This window comes from Podarcis filfolensis, assembly GCF_964270895.1.
Source record: "Podarcis filfolensis genome assembly, chromosome: 5".
Lineage (NCBI taxonomy): Eukaryota > Metazoa > Chordata > Lepidosauria > Squamata > Lacertidae > Podarcis > Podarcis filfolensis.
Window position 1 is genome coordinate 98,125,751 of NC_139608.1, and position 24,737 is coordinate 98,150,487.

The 24,737-nt window shown below is 48.4% G+C and overlaps 1 protein-coding gene across 3 annotated transcripts in view; it reads right to left on the reverse strand.

Moving 5' to 3' along the window:
• WNT7B (Wnt family member 7B) overlaps window positions 1–23,798 on the reverse strand; it is a 123,850-nt gene extending 100,052 nt beyond the window's left edge. The window contains exon 1 of one of the 3 annotated variants that reach the window (XM_083615958.1): window positions 7,303–7,808. In XM_083615958.1, coding sequence (XP_083472084.1) covers window positions 7,303–7,385 — 83 coding nt within the window. In that variant the 5' untranslated portion in view covers window positions 7,386–7,808. Of the gene's footprint in view, window positions 1–7,302; window positions 7,809–21,980 lie in introns of those variants that run through there. The other 2 variants (XM_083615957.1, XM_083615956.1) reach the window with 2 other exon arrangements.
• Window positions 23,799–24,737: the final 939 nt, after the last annotated feature.

The window sequence follows — 24,737 nt, forward strand, 5'->3', positions numbered from 1 at the left end:
CAGTGTCAGCCTTTCCCACCCCACAAAACAGCTCAGCCCTCATTGGCTGTTTGGTGCCCTTCCACCTCCACTGATGTCTGTGGGCAGTGGAAAGTTGTGTGGAGGCAGACCTTTCGGGGCACCATGGCACTGAAACATGGATCCAAGTCACAGGTCCACATGGTTTTTAGAAAGCATGCCCCACGCAAGCCAAGCATCAAACTGAAGTTGCCAACAGTTTCTGTGGATTGCACTGCAAAAATGATCTACCCAGTGTATTTGTCAGAGCCTCTGTGGCATAATAAAACGCAGATCCCCATGAACCCACATGGTTTTACATAGAATTCCTAGAAAATCACTATTGGACAGGTGTACCCCAAAATACCCACATGCATCCATGCCTCAGTTCCATGTCCATGTGCTCAGGTGGTTCTAGTAAGCACCAGTCTGCGATTTTTACAATCCAGTCCATAGGCATCAAGTGCTGGACCGATGGTTAAGAACATAAGAAGAGTCTCCTGGATCTGGCCAATGGCCCATCTAGTCCAGCATCCTGTTTCCACAGTGGCCAACCAGATGCCCATGGGAAGCCAAGAAGCAGCACTCTCCCCTCTTGTGGTTTCCAGCAAGTGGTATTCAGAAGCATACTCTCTCTGGTTCTGGAGGTAGACCATATCTGCCAGGCAATGTGGCCATTGATAGAGTTATACTCCATGAACTTGTCTGATTCTCTTTTTGAGCTGTCCGTGTTGGTGACCTCACTGCCTCCTGTGGGAGTGGGTTCCATAATTTAACTGCCTGCTGTGTGAAGAAGTTCTTTCGTTTATCTATCCTGAATCTTCCAACATTCAGCTTCAATAGATGTCCCCGAGTTTTTGTATCATGAGTGAAACTTTTATCTAGCCACTTTCTCCATGCCATGCATAATTTTATAAACTTCTATCATGTCACTTCTTACTTGCCTTTCCCCTAAACTAAAAAGTCCCAACCTTTCCTCATAGCAGAGTTGCCCTGTCCCCGGAGTCATTTTGGGTTGCCCTTGTCTGAATCTTTTCCAATTCTAAAATATCCTTTTGAGGTGAGGCTACCAGAACTGTACAGAACACTCCAAATGTGGTCATATCACAGATTTGTATAACAGCATTAGGATACCAGCCATTTTATTTTTAATCTTTTCCAAATGATCCTTTAGCATGGAATCTGCCTATTTCACAGTCGCCACGTTTTCTACAGGTCAATCCATGGGGACAGAGTGACCTGTGCTTTTGTGGTGGCTTAGAGAAAATCCCATATAAAATCATGTAAATATAAGAGGGTCCATTAAAAAAAAATGGACCCTCCCCCACCACACATGCTCTACATTTTGTGACCAGACACCCACAACAGTCCCAGAATTTTACATGTGTTCACAGCCCCCCAAAAGTTGAGGCCCCACCAGCCCAAGATCTTGCCCCCCACATTTTCTTTAGCATCTGGTTAAAACTGCTATTAGAGGTTGTCCAGAGTTTGGAGGTTTAGTTCCAGCATTATATTGACGACACTCAATCCTATTTCTCCTTCCTTCTAAGTCCAGGGAAGCTGTTCAAGTTCTGAAATCCGTGTCTGATGTCAGCAATGGACTGGATGAGGGTGAACAAACTGAAACTTAATCCAAAAAATACCATGATACTCGTGGCCAGTAGAAGAGCAAACCTGGGTGAAGGGATTCAACATGTCTTGGATGGGATTGAACTCCTCTGGAAGAATGAGGTTTTCATCTGGGATGTCTTCTTGAATTCAGCCCTGAACCTGGATGTCCAGGTTTGGTGGTGGCCAGGACTCAGAGCACTTTTGCATAGCTAAGATCAGTATGTCAACTTTGCTCATTCTTGGAAATGATGTGGCATTGGGGACACTATGACTTAGTTACATTTCATTTGGACCATTGTAACAGCCTCTGGGCTGGGCTGCACTTTCACTGTTGCAGAACGCCATTGAGCAGGGTTGATTACAGGGCGCACGTCACTCCCGTGTTAGAATAGCTTCATTGGCTACTGGTCTGTTTCTGGGCATAAGGCAAAGTTCTGGTTACATTAATATACATTTTGGTAAGTGGTTTGTTCCTTTGTCTGTCTGTCTGTTTTCTATAGCAATGTTTCCCAACCGTGGCCCCTTTCTGACCATGCTTCCTTCCTGTGCCCCCCATAGGCATAGCAAGGAGAGCAGAGGCTCAGATGCCTCCCAGTAAGTAAAAATCAATACAAGTCAATACAAATCTGAGGTTCTGACCCCCCCCAACAAAAGCCTGACCCCCCTAACAAAAATCCTGGCTATGCCCATGCCCCCTCCCATCCTACAGGTGGAAAGGTAGCTATTTAAATGTTTTGTTTGTAAATAGAACATCTTTTATATATAATTTTCATAATTTTTACAAAATACAATTATATAAAATGATAGAAACATAATGAAATATTGTTGAAGCAGAAAAACATAGAATCATCATTCTAGTCCAACCCCCTGCAATGCAGGAAACTCAGCTAAAGCATCCATGACAGATGGCCAGCCTGCCTCTGCTTAGAAACCTCCAAGGAAGGAGAGTCCAGAACCTCCCGAGGGAGATCCATCTTCCATGTATTATAAAAAGTAAACAACACTTATTTGACCCCAGTTATTTGACACAGAGGGAGAAACCTACAGATTCAGTCCAAAAGGTGCACAGGGAGTTCTGTATATAGGGGAGAATTTTTAGAAGCAAGTGGTCCTCACTGACCTGGTGCAAAAAGATCTCGTCATCTGGAGGAGCCCTGGCTGCCTAGATAAAACACTCTAGCTCCACACTCACTTACCTGGGAGCAAGGCCCACTGAACTCAGTGCAGCTTTCTTCTAAGTAGACACTTTGTTATTTACTAGATGCAAGTCAGCAGCACCAGACAACCCCACTCAGCTAGGCTTTGAAGTGGATTTCACCCCACGGCTTGCAGAGCCAGGCCTACGCTGCCTATGGGCCCTGCACCCCTTGGCAACATCCGAAGGCCCTGATCCACTAGGCACTGAGGTGGATTGCAACCCACACCTTGCAGAGTCAGACCCACGCTGCCACTGGACCAAGCATTGGCGGCAGCAACAAGCAGCTCCGGCTCGCCCAGTCCTACCCATTGCCACCCCACCACTGCACTTACCTGACCTGGGGGTTCTGGATCGCAGGCCCTACTGCTCAACATGGGAGGCCCAGTAATTGCCCTCTCCCTCCAGAAACAAACCAGGACTGCTCCAAGAAAACGCATGTGGCAAAAAGGAGCATGAGGCCCTGGTGGGTCACCCCCTTACCCACTTTTGATTGGCCAAGTGGATAGCCAGTCAATCGGGATTAAAAATAAATCCCCCCTCACTTCTCACTTCCCTCTGTGTTGTGGCCCCCATTTATGTGATTTTCACCTGGGGGCCCCCAGGGGGCCTTATGGCCCCCCGTTGGGAAGCGCTGCTCTATTGTTTCTGCTTCCTCTCAAGATATCATCACCAAACTTGGCACAGGGTTCCCAAGGTGGGGGCAGCAGTAATCATAAATGTTTGGGTGCTGGGCACCATTTTGAATTAAGATTGTGGACCAAAATGTTACCTTGCCCCTCCCCCTTTTTTGCATAGGTTCAGTCGCCTCTTGAGATATTGTTGTCAAACTCAGTACAAGGGCTCCTGAGGTGCAGGCAACAGTTTTCATCAGGCTTGGATGTGACTTCTGCACGAATATGATTGTGCCAGGTACAAATACACAAACAACACCATCTGTTTTTAAAAAATCACAATATTTTGGGTTTCTACAAAGTCCTGGGCAGCACAGTAACATATAAAACCCTACATGACTTGACACCAAGTTATCTGAAAGACCATTGTCTCCCATACAAGCCTGCCTGGGTTTTTATGATATTTGGCAGAGCTCCTTCTTTCCACTCCACCAACAACTGAGGTGCATCTGGTGTGAACGCTCAGACAGCTTTCTTGGTTGTTGCCTCTAGGCTTTGCCTCAAGCAACTTTAGAGACGTCGCCATTGTTTCACTGTTGTGGTGATGGCCACTACCTCAGATGGATTTTGGACTAACCTTACTTCTGTGCTTGTAACTTGTTTTAAATACTGTGTTCTAAAATCTTGTACCCTGCCCTGAGACCTTAGGGTGAAGGGTGGTAATAAACAGCAACAATAATTTCAAAAACCAATGAACACCACCATTAGACAACTTCATGGAAAATAGACCTATCGACAGCCTATAGCTCTGGAATCTAAGTGGAACTCTTGATGCAGACTATCTCTGAGTAAGCCACAAGGAACTGCCATCATATTGGGAGACAGCGATGGACCAGGTGGTCATCTGGTCGAATCCAAGTTCTTCATTAAATTCAACTCTTGTCCCTTTCTGCCCTGCTTGATTCCAATAAGGGACCAAGGCTCAGCTGGATCCCTCAACTCCCCCAGCCCATTTTGGGCGGGGAGGACTAATGATGAGTTGGGAAAGTGCGGGGCGGGAAGCATCTGGGCCGCGCTGGGCTGAAGGGAGACGGGGGAGGGGATCCGGATTAATTTTCCCACCACAAATTCTCACTGCCCCAGAAATCTGCGCTCTGTAGCCAGTCTCCGCGAAGCGAGCTCTAAATAAAGCCTGCGCTTGTGTTTCCCCCATCAGCAGAGCTGCCTTCGTATTATTATTATACATCCATAGCTTTTGCCTTCGGACCTTATAATTATGTCACACTGCAAGGGAAACCACCAGCATCTGGTGTGTGGTTGAGAAAACTTTTGTTTCAAGACTCGGAACTATTTATAGAAAGAAAAACTTGGTGGGGATAGTCATTTCCTAAATTTTTTCAAGAAAATACGGCTAGGTTTCTATTAAAGGGGGTTCTTCTCCTACACACACATGCCTGCATATAGATATAGATATATAATAAAGGCTCCCTTTTACAAAAGAGGGAAGCGGTAAGCAACTCGCTCCGGCTGTTTCGCTGCGCCCCGCGTTGCGCAGAGTCGGCAGCCGGAGCGATTCCATTTAATCCCCGCGAACAGCAATGCAAACGCAACGCGGTTCCATAAATCAGACTTCTCTGAAAATAGGTGGCCAAGGCATATGTATTTCATTAAGAATTAAGAAGGAAGAAGCAGACGCGTTTCTTTTCTGCCTTTCCTCTTTCCTTGTTTTTTAAAGGGTAGATTTCTAACTTGCGTGGGGATCGAGGGCGCGTTTCCCACAAGAGAAGTAGAAAGCTGCAGACCCACTGAAGCAGCCTGGGGTGGGGTGGGGTGCAGATGGATGGGGAGATTAATAATAGGCCACTGGTCGCACGCACATCGGAGAGAGAAAAGCAAGACAAGGCCACCATCTCCCAGAAGTTCCGCACTATATAGTTCGAGTCTATGCGTGTTTACACAGAAGTAGAGTCAATGGGACTTACTCCCAGGTAAGGATGCATAGGATTTTGCGACCAGAAAGTCCCCATTGATTTCGATGGCAGTGACTGGGGAGGAAAGAGCCCCAGTTCTCCAGCTGAAATGAACAGGTTTTGACATGTGAGCTTTTTGACACATTGCGCTCCAGTGGGGTGGGGTGCAAGTTAAGCAAATGCTTAAGCCATAAATACGTTTCATGTGCCGAATGCAGCAGTGGGGAGTCCCCGGTTCAAATCCCACCTCAGCTAAGAGCTTCTGTACACTGCAGCCCTCCGCGCGATCCTCAGCCGCCAATCCCCCCGGGGTCCAACAGGGCGCACTCCCAGGGGAGCCGAAAACTGCGCCCCTTTACTCAGCAATAAGCCCGTTGTATCTCTGCCCAAGCGAGACTTAGGCGAAGGGCACCGTTATTCTTTCCCCATCGCCCCCTCCCCTAATAAAAGCAGCCTACCTGTCACGGCTGTTGGCAGCATGGCTGGCATATTATGGGCGCGGGAGCACTTGGCATAGGGAAGCTGGAAGCTGGCCAAGCCTTCTCTAGCGGACAGCCTGAACCATCCTCATCGCCCTGGAACGCCGCACTGCACTGATGGAGCCCAAGGCGAGATCCAGTTGCTGGGCCTGAATCCGAGCTTCCTGCCTCAAAACAGCCTCGCTTCGCTCATTTTGAATAAATTAGTCCTCACTCCTCCAGTCAGGAAGCCTGACTTCGGAGTCGATCTCCAGCATCAAAATAAAGTGGCTTGCTTGGAGGTGGGGGTCCGTCCCTCTGCCCCTCGGCTCCCCTAACCTCCATCCCTTCCTGCACCCACATCCTCATTTCCCAGATAAAATCGTTTGGTAACCTTCGCGATCCGGGTGAAGTGGGAATGGCCTGCGCGTCTTGGCCTGAATCGAGAGGAGAGACGGAGCGAACCGGGCAGCCCTAGCGCGGGGGAAAAGCGAACGAGGGCGAGCCGCTCCAGTCAAGAGTGAGGGGCAGAAAGCATACATTTGAGTTCAGAGTTCAAATTTAAGTGCCATATCTGTCAAGGAGAGCGAGGAGAGTCAGAAGGGTCTTGTCTTCTCGCTGAAACCAATGGGACTCTAACAAGTTTCTCTGCGGCCGGATCATGTCATAGATACAATTGTTATTTTTAGGGGGATATGCCTGTAATTTAGGAGTACAGTATTACACTACCACTTCCTCATCGCCAAAACTTCTGATAAGTACCTGGACATCAATACTTATCTTACTTTGGGGGGAGGGGGTACAATCTTATTTTGATTCAAACACAAACCCCTTGACGTCTAAAACCAAACTTCCTTTTCTTTAATAGAGCGGAATTGCAGCCACGCGTCCCGAGTCACGCTTGTTCCGAAGTCAGCCCCACCACGATCCCATGGGACTTATTCCCGAGTCACTGTGCCTAGCGGAGCAACCCACTTAGCTCGGAAATGCCTTTGGGTGCTTCTCCTGTTAGCAGTCTTTCTTCTGGACAAGGAGCCCCAAGTCCCCGGCATCATTACCCGAAAGGAAGCCCCCCCCCCCGGTTCTCAGCAGTGCTTCTGCCCTCGCTGGCTCCGCCACCCGATCCCTCCTCACGGAGCACCTGTTCGCAGCAGCATCTTTCGCCGAAGCACCTCAGCCACAACCTTCCCCCGAAGCCTCTGATTCCTCCGAGGGCGCCTCTGAACTCCAGAGAGCCAAGCCTGCCACAGGTAACTTGTTTTCGGAAGAAACTTTCTCTCTCACAAGCACACCCCACTCCCGACAGCCCCCATACCTGCCCCCCCACCCTGCCTTGCATCCATCTTTGGGGCGCACGTCTCTTTCCCCCACTTTCCCAGCCCCTAGAAGGCGCCCTTTAGGAAACCAGCAAACATCTAAGTAAGGGGTTTAAAAGAAAAGAAGTCTTGATCACTTACAAGTAACTTCCACTGGTAAGGATGAGGAAAATCTGAGGGTAATAGACTGAGAGTAAAACGCTGCGCGGTGAGAAAAGGATCATGGTCGTTATCCAGCTCTGAGCACTCTCGAAAGGTCTGCTCCTTGGCTTAGGATGGATGTCTTCCTTGGGGGACCACAAAGGGTTAACTGCTCCCTCCCCCGGTTGGTGTCCCCCCCCCTCACTTTGGGTGGGAGGGTGGCTGGGGGGAGAGGCTCAGATGGGGAACTTGAGTTTGGATCCGGATTGGGCTGGGGGGAAGGAGCAAGAGAGGGGCTGGTTGGCTCAGTTTTGCTGTGTCTGGTTAATTTCCTGGGTGGTGGTGGTGCTGTCTGTCTGTCTCTCTACAGAGCGATGGTCGCTGCTCCTCCAGCTCCTGCTGCTGCTGCTGCTGCTGCCTCTGGCTCAGCTCCCCTGCCAGTCATCTCGCAGTGGTTGGAAGCTTGTTAGAGAGTGGCTTCTCTCGGCGGAATGATGATGCTCCCAGGGATTTGGAGGGCAGACTGCGCCTCTCTCCCTCTCTCCTCGCCAACTCTCCAGAGACTGCAAGCTGCCATTGGGCGAGCGGTGCCGGCAAACCGCCTCCTGTGTGTGTGTGTGTGTGTGTGTGTGTGTGTGTGTGTGTGTTGGTGGCGGCGGTGTTGTAACGATGACAATGGCATGACACTGATCCGGCAAGCTGGAGAGCTCCCTTTCGGTGGCGGAGCAGCGCTTTCCAAGTTGGCTGGCTTGAAAATGGAGCGCCCAAGCGCCGGGATGGGAAGCCCTGGCTTCCCTTTTGCTCTTCGCTCTTCGCCGTTATCCTTCAGGCAGCTCTTCAGCATCAGCCATGAGCATGGCACTTGGCAGAGGTTCAGGAGCGGAAGGGAACGAAATCTCTGCCCCACAGAGCTTACAATTCCTCTGCAATGAAAGCAATTCCACTGACCCTTTTATTTCCCTTCCCTCCTTCTTTTGAATATTTAAATATCCCGTGGAAGTTTAAATTAGAGACTCCTCGGGGAAGGTGTCTGCCATCAGAAGCACTATATAAATAAATTTATAAAAGTATTGTTGTCGTCGTCAGTACTGCCAGATGTGACTGGCTTAGAAAGGATAGCTCCTGGCTTCATAACACCGCCAGAAACATTAAATGAAACCTTCCTGAGACAGACAGGGAGGTTCCCGAGCGAGAGAGGGAGCGAGACATCCGAGCTGCGCCATGGCCCAATGCGGGAGCCCGGTTCAAATCTCGCTAACCACGCATTCTTGGTCCTCCGCCTGCCCTCGGGCGGGGGGTAACAGTGGCATCGCTGCAAGGGTGGCTTCAAATCGCGTGAGAAGCGCCCAGGACAAAGTGCTTCGTTATCTTTGGACTCCACTAAAATCGAGGCATGTCAGATTACCATTTCCATGCACTGTAACTGGCTGGGGGTCCTTCAGCCAAAACTGGCTGCCAAAGCGGCTCCCAGCAGTGAAAATCTGCAACAGGAAAGGAGGGATTCCTCGGTACTTGTAAATGTGGCTGCCTCTTTCGGCCCCTGGGAGCTGGTAATCCACCACCAGGCCTGCTCTTCCATTACTCTGCAGACTTTAGAACAGGGGTGGGAAAGCCCTGGCTGAACTCTCAGCTCCCATCATTAATTGTTTTTTAATTATTGCACTTTCCCTATGTTTTTAGCGGCTTCTATTTTAGCTATTTAGGGGGAAAGGAGGTACACGAATAAATATAATCATCATCATTCCTGGCCCTTGGGCATACTGGCTGGGACTCATGGGATATATAAAGGGGCGTGGCCAAGGGGAGGGGGCAGCTGCCCCCATCAAGTAAATAAATAAATAAATACTGAACTAAAAGTAGAAATTGGAGAAAGATTTTGACATTTTTCTGAGCACCTGGGGTCAAAAGAAAGTAATTTAAAACAACTGTTGCTGTGACATTTCATCTCGAATCTGCTAGATGGAGCCAGGCAGAGGTTGATGTTAGGGGGGTGTCCTGCGCTTGCGAACATAAATCTTGGCTGCGCCCCTGGATTTATATACTAAGGACACCCGCAAGGCCCGCAAGTCCCCATCCCTGCTCCAGAACAGGGGAAGGCAACTTAAGGCCCGGGGCGGATGCGGCCCAATCGCCTTCTCAATCCGGCCCGTGGATGGTCCGGGAATCAGCTTGTTTTTACATGAGTAGAATGTGTGCTTTTATTTAAAATGCATCTCTGGGTTATTTGTGGGGCACCAGGAATTCGTTCATGGGTTTTTTTCAAAATATGCTCCGGCCCCCTGCTGATAAAGGTTGCTTTTTCTAGAAGAAAGCGGAGCCACAGCCCTGCTCCGAAAGAAAGGAAGCGTCATCCCTCGTGCCTTTGAATACCATCGGTCTCTGCAATCCTAGACTCGGGAAGATCCCTGCTCTCGGTGGTTTCACGAGGTGTGCCCGCTATAACACTGAAATGACATTTGTCGAGGATCCTCCTCTAATTCCCCACTCCCCCACAAACCGTTGAAAGCTCTTTCCTCTTTATACATGGCACTATATAAAGAGGTGCCTGAACTGCCCCTCAAGCAGAAAGATTAGATTAAAACAGAATTTTGGGGAACAGGACAGCTGCGGAGATCGACTCCCTCCGTAGCAAAGCGTGGGGGTCTTGCGTATTGCGTCTCTATATAATGGTCAATGTTCAGAGATCTTCGTTTACATTCCCCTGTTATAACCCTTACAGCAACCCTGCGAGGTAGCAGGTCTCTCAGAATTCTCTCCTTCTGAGCTGAAGCGGAGAGGTTGTGGCACCAGGTTGATGGCACCGGGGGAAATCCCCCTTCCAGGGACTCCTGATTCGCAGCTCACAGGGCGAGCCTCTCCGTTCCGACTGCGGAATGAGCCTCATACAGCTCCACGGGGCTTTCTCCTAGGTGAGTGCGGTGGAGTCGTTAGTGCTGGACGAGGACCGAGTGAATGAAGGACTAAGTGGGCCAGAATCAGTCATGAAACGTGGCCAAGAGCCTGAGACTCCTGCTCCAGCTGCTGAGCTCTGCCTCAGTCACAGCAGCCTCTCAGCCTCAGCTCCCTCACAGGGTTATTGTAAGGATATAACAGAGAGGAGGAGACCCAGACCCGACACCCTGAACTCCTTGCAGGAAAGGTGGGATGTAGATGGAATGGATGCGAAAGCATTTGGACTGCAGCCAGCCTTCCTCTCTTGGACAAAACCTGGCTCTCTCCCTCTACGGCCAGAGGAAAGCTGATTCCCAGAACTGCCTTTCCTCCATTTCTGAACTCCCCATTTTGATTCCTGGGCGGGGGGCGGCGATGCACGACCAGCACAAATGGAGCGAGTGACATATCCCCGTGGACAACGGCGTCTGGCGACCCTCACCCCGTGCGACCCTCCCGGAGGGTTTTTAGCTGGTCGTTTGAATCCGGGGCTCGGACAGGACACCTGGCCGCCGTCAAAGCGGGCGTAAAACCTGAACACTCTTTAATTCTATCCTCTCCCGACATAAGTGAATCTCCCAGGGGGCGAAATGTTAATTATTATTCTCTCTCCAAGCAGAAAGATTAAATTTCGTCTCGTCCGTCAGTGATTCCCCTCACCAGCCAGAAACGGGATAAGGGGGTGTGTGCATATTTGCAAATATCGAGAAAGGTGGAAGGGACATCAGCCGTCGCTTCCCAACGCGCAGGGAAGGCAGTTTGGTACCTGAAGAGGGAGCTCAGCAGCCCCGCCCAAGGAGTTACTTGCCCCTTCTAAATCCCGTGGAGACTATTTGTAATAGTTGCAAGGTACTTTGAATGAACTCAGATCCATCCTAAATGACCCTTGCACCATCAAGGTCCTGTGCACTCTTACTTGAAACGGAGCTGGAACCGGACTGACTTCCCATTGCTGGCATAGGATCGGACCACGAAGCTGTAATTCCAAACATGCTTATTAAGAAACGTCGCATTGGCCTCGGCCAAACTGGCTGCAGAACAAACGCGTCAAAGCTCCAGCTGAACAATGAATTCACACGATCCTTACCGTGCTCCCTTCCTCCAGGGTTCTCGGGGCAATCTGCAGGGGTCCGCCCTCCACAAAATACAATTGTTGCACAATTTTAGAAATTTCAGTAAAAAAATTTCAGTCAAAAATACCAGTAGCCTTTGATGAGTGGTGGGGACTGGCTTAAGGTAAGTAAGCTTTATGGTAGGGGAGCTAGAATTAGGGACCTCTTCCCCCACTCCAAGTGACGCGCAACCCGATCCTATGGAACTTCGGCTTGGAAGAGGACTCCATGCCAAATCAGCAGGATTAGGCTTACTCGGAGGTAAATTCCACTGCATTTAATGGGACTTTCAATTGAATAAGAATTTAGGAAGAGGAACAGACTCTCCTCCTCCCACACGCGCACACACTTAGACCAGATCACACCAAATCACTGATCTGTTGCTTTCTTTAAAGAGAAAAACAAATGTCGGGAACACTTCGATTTTATGACAGCAGACATGCGGTAAGTTGAAGTGTCCTGTTTTAGCGGCAGAATTCTCTTCAAAGACTTGACAATGAGAGAGACCGATTTCGTGGCAGTCCTTTATTATTAGAAAGTGAAAGTCTCGTTTCCACAGAAATGACAGCGGCAGAGGGAGCGTGTATCTGACATGCTGGTGCGATGAGCTGATACCGTTAAGACGAGCGAACAGATTTGTACATATGGGATCCTCACGAGATCTGGAGCTGCGCTCCCAGGCGAAGCCGGCTGGAAGTTTTGTCCTGTTTGATGGACAAGGGTATCCGGAGACCGAGCCTCGGCCCTCAACAGATTCCCAGAGCAATGTTCAAAAATATGTTCTTGCGTCACCTTCCGAAAGCAAGCTTACATTCTGCGTTTTGTTACTATTTTAGCATAGCCCTGAATGTGTGCAAGGGAACGCAACGAAATCCATTTTAGAAAGAAAACCTCAGGTGGCTCCTGTGGGTGTGGGTGGGTGTAAGTCTTTTTAAAGTAATAATAATAATAATAATAATAATAATAACGATAATAATAACCTGCATTGATCTGCCTAGTAATATTTATAAGCCTGTATCGTAAGGCTGTCATTCTAGACTAACTTGCCTGGGAGAAATCCCTGAGTAGGGACTATACTCCTGTATGGGCAGTGTAAGCCTGAAAGGTGAAGCGCCGCTGTTGAAAACTGTTGAGATCTGTTGAGTGCTGCGATGGAAAAGAGGAGATACAATTTCGTGGGTGGATTGTAAGGCGCTGCTCCCTTTAAATGCTGCACCTTGTGATTTACCCCCTTCCCACCAAGGCGGGCCAGGCGTGGAGCAGGGGGGCGAAAGAATAACAAAAAGGGGCGCCTCCCCCTCCCCAGCCCAGCGCATTTGGTTTATCCTGTCTCTAGGACTGCAGTATTTTAACCTGTGTAAATTATTCCCAGGGCAGAAGGACGCGCGTCTCTTGTATCTGGAGTCAGTCGGTCTGGAGTAAAGAGCAGGGCGGGCAAGCCAGCTGCCCCGGGCCACGCGTCCTTCGTCCCTCGCTCCGAAGTCTGCTTCACCATCGCTCCCTTCCCATTCAGAACCGAATAGTGACGTGTTTCACTCCGGATTGTTGTTCACAGTGCTATTCAGGGATTCCGGAAAGGAGTACCCTGGGGATGCAGCAGCCAATGGGAAATCAGAGTTTTTACTGCCTCCCTCTCTCTCTCTCTCTCTCTCTCTCTCTCTCTCTCTCTCTCTCTCTCACACACACACACACACACACAGAGAGAGAGAGAGCGCTATGAAATATCTAGAGTTCATATGACAGAAAACCGTGTGTGTTTGTGTGTGTAGGACTGAATATAGTTCTCTCTCAGAGAGAGCGAGGGAGACAGAGAGCGCTATATTCTCTTATACACACACACGGCTACCTGTCAGTATCTTATACACTCCGGATCTGTCCCTGCGCTGAAGATCGTGGTCTTCCATTCGGGACATCACCCCGCCAAAGCTGGAGTTTGGGCAGGAAGACCGCCGGGCTAACTACTGTCTGAAGCCCAGGGTCACTTTCATTCAGCTCCTAGCGGGAGCATTTTAATGGAGAGGGAAGCCGCAGCAGAAACCTTTTATTATTACTATTACTATTACTATTACTACTATTACTATTACTATTCTATTATTATTACTATTATTATTATTTCTATTCTATTTCTAAAAAGCGTGGGGGGTATCTATACTCCTCCTGGGGCTGGATTTAGCTCTTGTTCATCAGATGATGAGCAGGGAGTAAATCCTGCTCAGTTCGGCCACACGCCCCCTTCCCTCCTAAGAATAGGTCACGCAGCCAAGGCAGGGTTTAACCTTGCCTCCCTCCTGCCCTGGCCCCTGGGGGGCTTTGGAGGGAATGGCCTTGCAAGCCGACTTGAACCCACTATATTGTTGTTATTGTTATTGTTATTATTTTATTAAAAATTTCTATACCGCCATTCATTCGAAGATCACAGGGAAGTTTGCAATATAAAAAACATCGAAAATACATACCATAGTAACAAACAAAAACAACCACTCCCCCTTTCCAGGGAGATGACAATCTGAGCATCGCAAGGGCGGTGGGCAAAGAGAGACAGAGGAAGGAGACCGGAAGCGCCGAGCCTGAAACTGGTTTTGTATCGTTCTGAATCTAACTTTCCTCCTCCGAAGCCAACAGGCTGACCCAGGAAATGGAGTGTTTAATAGAGCGGGTTTAACAGCGCGATTTGTATTCTTATTTGTGGGAAATATGACTGGGTTCAAGCGAAGGATTCGGAGCCTGAAGTCACTGGGAAGTAAGGCTCTCTGACCCGCGACCCAAGATCCACGAGGATTTACTCTCGAGTAAACGATGAGAGGCTCGGGTTGCGCCACCGGGGGCTGGAGCCGGGAAGGTGCATAGAAACCACCATCGCAATATGGAGCTAATATTGACCAACCTTTCAGAGTTGCTGTAAGGAAAACGGAGGCAGTGTGGTGGAGTACTTTAGGGGTGCTAAAGACCAGCAAAGAATCCCTCCTTAAAAGCTACCTTTTCCATAAAACTGAGTTTAGGAAGGGGCAACGACTTTTCTCCACTACTCTGACTTCTCCTTTCCCTTACCTCTTCCAATACCATTTAGATTGTAATTTCTTCATGGCGTTGGCCTATTTTGCACCTTGATGGAATTGTTCACTATGTGTAATATAATAATAATAATAATAATAATAATAATAATAATAATAATATCAGTTAATGAAATAAAGATGATGATAGGAGAGATCTTGAATTCATTCATCCCTAACCTTGTTATTTTGCTGGTGTTCTCCACCACAGCTGAAGGTCGAGATTGAACGCTATCTTCATCAAGTCCAAAAATATGGACCCAAAATATGGCCAAAATACAAAACTCACCCATACCTAAAACACACACTTCATTCTGCAAATCAAAGATAGAGGTGGGGGTGGAGTGTGGAATAAACAGGAGGATGGAGAAGAGAGAGAGATTTGAAAGCCAGGCTGCTGCATTATCATTTCTCCCTCTCCTTTTTTTGTACAGGGAAAAAAACTGGTAGAGGGAGGGAGAGAGAGAGAGAGAGAGAGAGAGAGAGAGAAGGAAAGAAAGAAGAAGAGGTATCACTGCATTCAGAAGGATATGATTTCACGGGGGTGGGGAGAATTGGTCTTTCCAAGGCTCGATGAAAGAGGGAATAATTGCCTCTCCCCCCAGTCTAGCCTCCAAGCAGCCCGAGTCAATTACACCCGCTATTGTTTAGGGAAAGTGAAGGATCTTCATCTCTCTCCTGGGCTTGCTGAAGGATCTAGTGCGCTCTCTCTCTCTCTCTCTCTCTCTCTCTCTCTCTTTTCTGGTTATTATTTTTTATTACCGTACATTTGCAGTTGCAGACTAAAGAGGAGCTCATCATTCATCAGTATTCACCTGTCTGGGGCCCTAAATCGCCCTCTCAGTCTCACCTGTGTCCTTTGCAAGGAGGACGACACAAAGCAGCCTGCTCTCCTTTCTCTAGACTGCCGCGTGCCCCGCTTTCCTCGTTTGCTCCCCAACCCAAAACGAGGGATTACAACATGGGCAAGGAACGAAGCTAGGAGAGATTTTTCTCTGACTCGCAAACTGTTCTTCCCAACTCGCCAGTATAGTTTCTGCAGCGGCTGCCTCCTGCTTTCTAAAGCTGCCCCGTCGCCTTCCCTGCTCCCTCTGGAATCCGCTTCCCACAGTGTGATTTCAAATATGCCAAGCCAGGCTGCGTGCGTGTCGCACAATACACTTCCTCGGGAATGACTGCAGCTCTTGGCTGATTCACACAAGCTTGATCCTTAAGTGATGCACATCAGGTAATGCTGTGCACGTGTCAATTTGCACTGCACATATAAATCCAGGGAGAAAGCTTTTATCACCTGCCAGCATCGCTGCCAGTTCTCCATTTAGCAAAAAGAGGCCAAGGGCAGATTCAGGTGCATCACTTGATTTTTCCTTTAAAAGGTGACTGCACCAGGACAAGGTAGCAGAGAGCACTGTACTGAATTGGCTTTTTGAAAAACCATTTTCTTGGAAGCCATGTGGGCCTTTTTTCACACTTGCAAGTCACCACGATGTTGCAGTCAAATAAATCAAGGACTAGTTTACACATTGCATGCTCAGGTTACTATAAGACTGACTGATGAATACGTGAATTAAACTTCACAGAGATAACTTTTTATTCACCTCAAACTTCATGCTTATCAGTGGATACAGTTCACACATTCAGATTCCAATAATCAATCAAGTGTTGTGCTTGCTAGTTTGGACCAATTTTCCAATTGTCACCTGTTTGGGTGTGGTGTGACCCTCTATATTTTTTTATTATTATTGATCTATGCTCTTCTTTAGTGCAGCATATTCTCCTTGCATGCCTCTCCCATGTATCTCCCTCACCTACAGTGACCTCTGCACTGCCTATGGCTCAATTTTCCGCTTAAATGATGGAAATCCCACTAGGTAGCTGCCTGGGCTCATGACATTCTTTACTCTCTGAGCACCAGACTCTCCTCCCCTCCTTCCTCCAATTACAGATACATGAGAACAAGTTGTAGTGAGAAAAAATGAGTCTTGCACATGTTTCAGTGCTATTAGTTCACATGTTTGAGAGCTAAGTCTGTGTGATTCACATTAAGGTTCAGATTTCAGTGCAATGGTCCTCTGTATCCTCCTTCTAAATGCTGGAGAAAAATTTGCCATCCAGTCAGTAGTTCAGATAAGATGCAAACATGTAGTAAATACATTTCTTCTCTGCTTGACAGAACAATACAGAAGAGCACCCTTGTCAAATGGTTGTATCACATGCACACATATATGTTGGGTAAGTCATCATCTGCAATCATAGAATCATAGAACTGTAAAGTTTGAAGGGACCATGAGGGTCATATGGTCCAAGCACCTGCAATGTAGGACTCTTTTGCCCAATGTCGGGTTTGAACCCACATCCCCTGAGTTCAAGAGACTCATCCCACCCCATGAAACTCTATCTGGATTCAATAAGAGCAACTACTTGCAGGCAGCAGCTGCAGTAAATAGTTGGGATGAACTCCCTGAAACGGAAGAAAACAGAGGTGTGAGGGGGGAGACCTTGCTGTCTGGCTTTGTAATTCTTGGAAAATCCAGATCTCTGGACACACATGTCAACATAGAAGCCAAATAGAAAGCTACAGCTGTGTGCCAATGTGTCAGCAATATGACTGATCATATTGATACCAGGAGAGGATATATTGATTGTATATTATTCTTCCTCATTCACGCTAGTGAGCTGGTAGCAGAGCACATTCCCCTGTGTATTGCAGGAAGCTAGTTGGGAGATTCGTTTGAATCTCTTGAGTTAAGCAATCCAGTCTGGCTTGTCCAGATTGGATTTGTTCCTGGTAAAAACCCTTTGTTCCCTCTTAAAAAGAATAAAGACACAACTGTCTTCTCTTAAAAGTAGTAAGAAGTTTACTCACATTCATTTCACAGTATGATCCTGAAGGCAAGCTTTAGCTTGTAGCTACAGAAGAGAGTGTGGGTTTATCCCATATGGGGATTGAGCCCATGTGCTGCTGACTGAGAGCCAGCAGACAGCAAAAGCATCAAGAAACAGCATCAAGAGAAGCGTCAAGAGAGAGGGAGAGGGAAGATGGCTGCATGAACAGCCCTTTTATGGGGTCTCCCAGGGTCACGCCCATCTACCTGGTCACACGCAGGGGGAGAATGTTCCAGACCAGGTGTCACAGGAAGTCCTCCTGGCTGGAGTAACATCTCCCTGTGTGTTCACTCTGGGCAAACAGGAAATGTTGTATTTGACTGCTTTCTGTGATGTTACATCCCATATAATTGACATAGATTTGGTAAGGCATTTTGAGAATTCTCATGCAAATGCTAAATATAAACTTTCAGAAAACGAAAAAAGGGAATCCATTCACATTCAGCTGCAATTCATCAAAGGCTGGCCAGTCCTGAGATGTGCAGACATGTGTGAACTGTCCCTTAGCCCCCTAAAACAAAAAGAAGAGAGTCCTGGAACCCTTGAGATGCTGGTAGCATCCCTAGGCAAAGGGGCTACTTCAACATAAATGTATCTGATGCCTTGGGAAGAAAGTGGTGAGATGCAGCAGGATGAAGATGAGTAAGAAAGAGTTAGTTTATCTGGTTACTGCAAGAACATACTTTTGCAGTTGGCCCTGAACTGTTCAGAAATCGCTTTCATCTCTTTGATTATACAATACACAAACTAACCACCATCAGCTCTGGGCACACCAGTTAAATGCTGCACTTTGCTAAAGAACAATAACACAGTTTCAGAGGGAAAAAGCAACCCTGTGCTTAAACATCTCAGCATCTTATTTGGAAACAGGGCTGGCTCACAGATATTCATCACTTAATGACTGCATCATTGGGGGAGGGGTTCACTTGCAAGTGTGAGTGGTCTATCACAGGTATAATGCCATATAGGACCTTCATATCTCCTTAAAAAACAAATACACAAGAGCAGTATCAGGAAGTGCAGAACAATGGATATTCGTGAATGTGTGGACTAGTCCCTTCAGCACCAAGGAACAGACGCAAAGTTAAAGAGAAACACATTTATGCACAGGAAAACTCTTTTCATCAGATCAGCGACATAGTCTAATGCATCTGAAGTTAATCCCATTTATCTCATTCAAATTTATTCCAAAGTATGAAACGTTCCCAGTGTAAGCACAGCGCAGGGTTGGATGTACATCCATTTGAAATAATTGTGACTTGCTTCTGCTAAACAGTGTTATAGAGTTTACGGCAGGATCAGCTGTTGTGTGGGCTCTAGACACCACTGCTCCCATAATGCTATCTGAGCGGAACACAATAGTTCTGATGTGGCAGGAACCCCATAAGACACGGAGACCTTTGGTTGAAACTTACGTTCAATACAAACAAACCAGTGACTGAGAGCAAAACGTGACAGAGGATGTGTGGGACGTTTTTCCTCTTTCCTAATACTAGAACTTAGGTCATCCTATGAAACTGATTAGCAGGAGATTCAGGATAGACAGCATTTAATGCAGGTATGGAATGCATTGCCAGAGCCAGAAAATGTGAAGACAGCCACTGACTTAGGTGGTCTCAAAGGAGTATAGGCACATAATGGCTACTAGTCATGATGGGAAAAGGAAGCCTTCAGGCTCGAAGGCCTTTGGATACCATTTGCTGGGGAACCTCAATGACAGATGGCGGATGCCTTCGTGTCCTGCATGCGAGCTTTCTGAGGTGAGGTATCTGGTTAACCACCGTGGGAGAACAGGATGATGAGCTAGGTCCACCTGGACTCTCTCTCCTTAAGTTCTTATTTGGCTTGGGCTTAAATTGGTGTGAGGGCCTGGAACATCTGCTCAGTCCATCTTCTTCATTCTCTCTTGTATTAGGTGCACTTTGACATGGTGGCAGAAAGACCTTTGTCCAATATGAAAAAAACTGGTTCCTGTGTGCATGTTGGGCACTGGTTGGCTGCAACATCAGATGTGCTGCACATGTGGAATGGCTCCTCCCAAATAATAGGTGGAACCTATAGCTGCCTGGGATGTTTCCACAGGACGCGTTCACACATTCTGCTAGGGCTATGGTCTGAACATGAATTCTTCCACAAAATCAAATCACCAGAGGCATTTTGTGATTCAGCCCTTCCTAAAACTCTGTGTGAAAGTGACAGACTTTCAGAGAAGCCACAGTTCCTCTTTGCAGTCCCGCACACACATTCTTAGGTGCAAGCCTCATTGAACTTACTCGTGGCGAGAAATAGCTACAGCCCTATGTACGCTGGCAAGTTGAAACCCACATTTACTAGCAAATAAAGGCCACTGAGTTAAGCAGGGCTCCTTCCCGACTCCAGCAACTGTGCACAGGGTTCAGGTCCTGTACATTTACTTCAATGTGTACAGGACCTCAACCCTGTTCAATGCCTGCTTTAACCCTCTTCAATGTGGCATAAATGAGCAGAAGATCAGGGCTGCAAGCTTCCAAGCCCAGACTCCCCAAGCAACGTTACTCAGCTCAACGAGGTCCTGCAAGAGAAATATGTACTTGGTGGCCTATATCGCAGGGGCTAGTGCTCGGGAGAGAGCCCGACAGCGAGACTTCACCCTCAGCTCATAGGATGGCAGGGTCTGATGATTGTCAGTCGGGAAGGGGGTTCCGGGTTCGAATCCCGGCTCCGCCTTGAAGCGGCTCTGGCTAAACGGCTAGTCCAGGACCTCTCAAACTCGGGCCTTCAGCTGTTGTTGGACTACAACTCCCATTATCCCTGGCTAGCAGGACTAGTCCCTGGGCCCACACGCCCGGCCCCGCACCGCACCTGATTGTGCCATTCTGCCTTGCAGGGTTGGTGCAAAGCTGCCTTGGGCTTCCCTAAAGCACCTGCTCCAGTCTGCCAGCCCGACTGCGCCTTCGCGCAACAAGCGCCCCCCGCCCCTCGCCCGGCCCATTGGCAGGTGAAGCTTCAAAGGGTCAGGATTGCAGCTCCGCACTCACTCTGTGCATTTTGGACCGTAAAAGAGAGAAAGAGAGAGAAGAGGGGAGAGGAATAATCCCGCAGCTATGCAAAAGGAGGGGGGCGGAATAAAAGGCAGGGATCTTTAACGTGCGGTTCAACAGGTAGAAACTCGGCTGGAGCAAAGGAATGTGGAAATACAACTCGCGGCAGGCAGGCAGGCAGGAGGGAGGGAGGCAGGGCGAGCAGACCGGCCGGCCTGGTCTGCTGAAGGAAAGCCCCTGCCTCTGCCCCCCTGCTCTGCCCCGCAGCCCGCTGCCCCCCTCCAGGCGCCCAGCAGGTGCCTCGGATCCCGCCTCGGGGAGGGCGAGAGAGCGACCCTGGCGCAGTGGGTCGAGGGAGGGCCGCCTCCGCCGCCCCCGACCTCCCCGCGGCCGGCCAGGGGCGGATCCCTCTCTCCCGGGGACGAGGGATGCTTCGGAGGGTCGCTGGGGCCCGGCTAGCAACTGGGAGCTGACACCCCCCCCCAATGCAAACACACACATCCCTTCCACGGATTTTAATTGTGGGAGGAGGGAGACAGGATCGCACCCTCAGAAGCTTCCCCACACCCACCTCTCCGCTTCCGAGTTTACATTGCTTCCCAGGAAATGGGCTCAGGGATCTGGCGCTGGGCGCAGCCGGATCCTGCTCACGGGGAGGTGAGTCTTGCTGATCGTCAGGGAAGCAGCGATCCTATGCCCCCGCTCTCTCTGGGGAAGGATGGACCCGCTCCGGATTCCGCGGGAGCGACTCCGGAATAGGCTCCCGACCTTAGGCTGCGGTTCCCAAGCACGTTTCCGAAGGAGGAAGCCGAGCTTCGGGTCAGCCGGCTGCTCAGGAGTTAACCCCTGCGAGCCTGCAGCCTCGGCAGCTGGACCCTAGCTCTGCGTTCTCGGAAAGGGAGACCCACTGGGTTCAGCTGCTGGCTTTCCTCCCCAGTCAGCGTGCTCAGGAGGCTGCAGCGATCCTGGGCACCTTTACTCAGAAGGAAGTCTTGCCGAGTTCCAAAGGAAACGCAAGCTTCTTCTTTATGGTCTCACCCACAGTGTCTACCTTTACTCTGAAGAAAGTTCCTCTCATTGCAATGGCGTTTACTTCTAAGTAAATCTGTACTTGGAATTGCAGCCTGAGCTACCTAGGGATGTGTTGCTGGGTTATTGTTTTTTTAAAAAAACACACAAAACAAAACCACAGTTATTCAATCCCTCTTTGTCCTACACCAATTAACAAACGAAACAACAATATGTAAAATGTCCCTTTTTGCAGACTCAGGCACGTAGACCAGACAGTGCGCGACGCAGCAACGTTTTGCAAATTGCTGTGCTCACATGACCAGCGCCTCCAAACTGGTGGGAGGGAGGAAGAAATCGATAATTCTTTTAGCTGACCGACGCGCGGCTTGGCTTCACAAGCCCTTTCTCTCTCTAAAGGCGAGCTCGGGGCTGGAACAGGCAGCAGACGTCCAGGTCCCGCCACCCTTCCAGAGATCTCATATTTGGTGCCCGAAAACCTGCCTGCGAGTTTGCAACAACCCGTTTCCAGAAGCGGTGCAAAGAAGGGCAATGACTTAACCAACAAAATGCAATATGTGGCATTGTTGACACACAACTTCAGAAACCTCTCCTCGGATCCCGACACCCCCCTCGCCGCCGCCCCCGACGCAACCCGGTCTCGTACTCACCCTAGTTTGACATAGATGACTCCGAAGCAGAGAAACACGTAGAAAATCCACTTTCGGAAGTTTCTGTGCATGATCTAGGAGGGCATGGAGTGAGCCATATAATATAAAATTGTGCGGGGGGAGGGGGCCGAGAGAGCGGAGCGGTCGCAAAAGGGATCTTTGCCGATTAAATCCCAGCAGCAGGAAGCCTTTGGGGGATTCCTCCAAAGACCCGGCAGGGGGGCACCAAGGCAGCGTTCAAACGATCGGCTCCCCCTGCAACCATGGGGGCCAAAAAACAACAAAGGGGGAAGACAGAGAGAAGGGCTTTTGCATTTTTTTTAATTGCAAAAAGCAACCACATCGAGGATCGCGAGGGGAGTCTCCTGGAGAGGAGAGCAGGCGTCGCTGGGGATCGACTGCCTCGCCGCAGCCTGGAAGTTCAATGCGTTTCTACTTGTTCTGACTTCTCCAGGTAGCACCACGTATCTTGCGATCTGTAGCTGCAGGTAGGAGGATCTCTCGCTCGCTCGCTCTCTCGCTCTCTCGCACACACGCTTCGCGCGCACACCTCCTCTGCTGCCTTTTGCATTTCCAACGCTCATCTCTCCAGTTCCACATACAAAATAAAGGGGAGGGGGATTCACAGATAATTATAGGGTCTGCAAACGAAGCATTTGTCTTCGGCAAAATTACACACACACACACACACACACACACACACACGCCCTCTTCAGCAGACATAGTAACATTAAAAGCAAGCTAAAAACTAATCCTGGGTCTGTAATCCGATTAAAACCCAAACGTGCATCCCGATCCGTAGAAGGAAGTCCCACTGCTTTTATTTTATTTATTAAATTTGTATACCGCCCTTCATCCGAAGAGCTCACAGCATAAAAATACACAAAATGCATAATAAAAAATAAGAGCAAGAACAAACTCCCCCTCCCACAAACTCATTTAAAATGATATAGGATGTTAATCAGCCCAGAGGTTGTGGAAGAGGATCGTTTTCGCCTGGCGCCTAAAGGAAGGCGGTGTATTCCTGCAAACCGGAGCAGACCTACCTGTTAACATTGAGCTTGGTGAGGCTTGCTACGGAGTGAACATAGGAATGGGTTATTCAATCGAACAGCATAGTTATATACATGGGAAGTGACTTTTAAAAAACTGATTAAATTTACGTATTTTTCATATGCAAATTCCATCAGTAAAAACACTTAGGATGGGTGAAGACTTCCTTTGGTTTTAGAACCTTAACGAGGCCATTTTTCTCAGGGTCATCACAAGAGTAAATAAATCATAGTCAACAAAGCATAATTATTATAGAGATGAATTAACCAATTAAATGTGTATCCGGTGGAAATCAACTTAACAAATCAACTTTCAAAGCAATGCATGTGCAGGTCACAGTAGTCTTTGCAGGCTTGTGGGAGGCAGTGGGCACTTTGAAGATGGCACCTAATTTGTGCACCATTTTGTGGGATATCCAGAAAGAGCAGCCAAGTCCAACATTTCCTGTTTGCTAGAACGGGCGTTCAGAGGATGTGGGGCCAACAGGGAGGACTTCCTGTCAAACCTGTGGGAGCCGCTTCCCTCTGGATGCGGCCAGGTAGAGATGGGCATAACTCATAAAAGGCTAGTGATGTCGCCCCCCCCTTACTCTCTTGCCTCTTCCTCTGCTTCCTGCAATCTAGTCTGATCTCTCATACCTCATCCATAGTTCAGACTTCACTTTAATCTAAACTGCAATATGTACCTGTAACTGCAACCTAAGCCTGCCACCAGATTGCCACTGAATGTGAACTTTGAGTAAACTCTATTTTATTCTAGAAGACTGTTTTGTACTGTTATTGTTTTAAGTGGGATAAAAGGGGGGAAATACCAGGAAGAATCCTGGCTGCACCAAGGCATCCTGGTTGCTTCATAAAAAAGGCTGAAACCAGCTGAATCAACAGCTTCCTATCTTGCTGCAAAGGGATGCACTCTGCTGTACTCACAAACTTGAGCAACGAAGGATAATATCTGATATATCCTCTCCTACCTTCCATACACATCCCTACACATTTTTTTAAGTATGTGTTAAAATGGTTTGTGGATTTCAAAAATAGTTTGAGAAATCCACTGCCTAGTTAATCAGAGCATCTTTTTATTTCCTCATGATGTTATTTATTGATCTAATTAATTAATTAACAATTGCCTACATTGTGTAACCCTATTTACAGGCCACTCTCAAGCTGCATGTTTGATGCATGTGTGCCCATGCACGTGTGTGCTGCATTTGGCACCAGAAGGGGGGGGGGAGGAATGGAGCTGGGCAGGCCAATGTGCACAGTGACCCAGAACGTAACCCACACATTTATACAGGGGGGTCCCTGCATTACCTTAACAGAATAAGAGGGACCCAGCATGGCAATAGAAAGCTGACCTCCTGCAGCCAGCCTTTGTAAGTTCAGATTTGTAGAATGTAGCTTTTGTGTGTGTGTGTGTGTGTGTGTGTGTGTGTGCGCGTGTGCCTGCCTGCCTGCTTACCTGCTTACCCTTAGCAGTTGCCCTACCTAACTGTTGATAGATAGTACTTAATGCTGCTTCCCTTCCCACTGCTCTGGAGTGCAATATGGGGGAGCCAGTCAAAATACTTGCTTTATACAAATAACAGCCTGCTTCCTTGATTAATCAGGGGTCACCTTTCAAATTAATCAAAAAGGTTATGATAAATTAACTGCTGCTTTAAATCCTCTTATTTTTCTTCAAACCTTGGAATAGTATTTCTTCAAT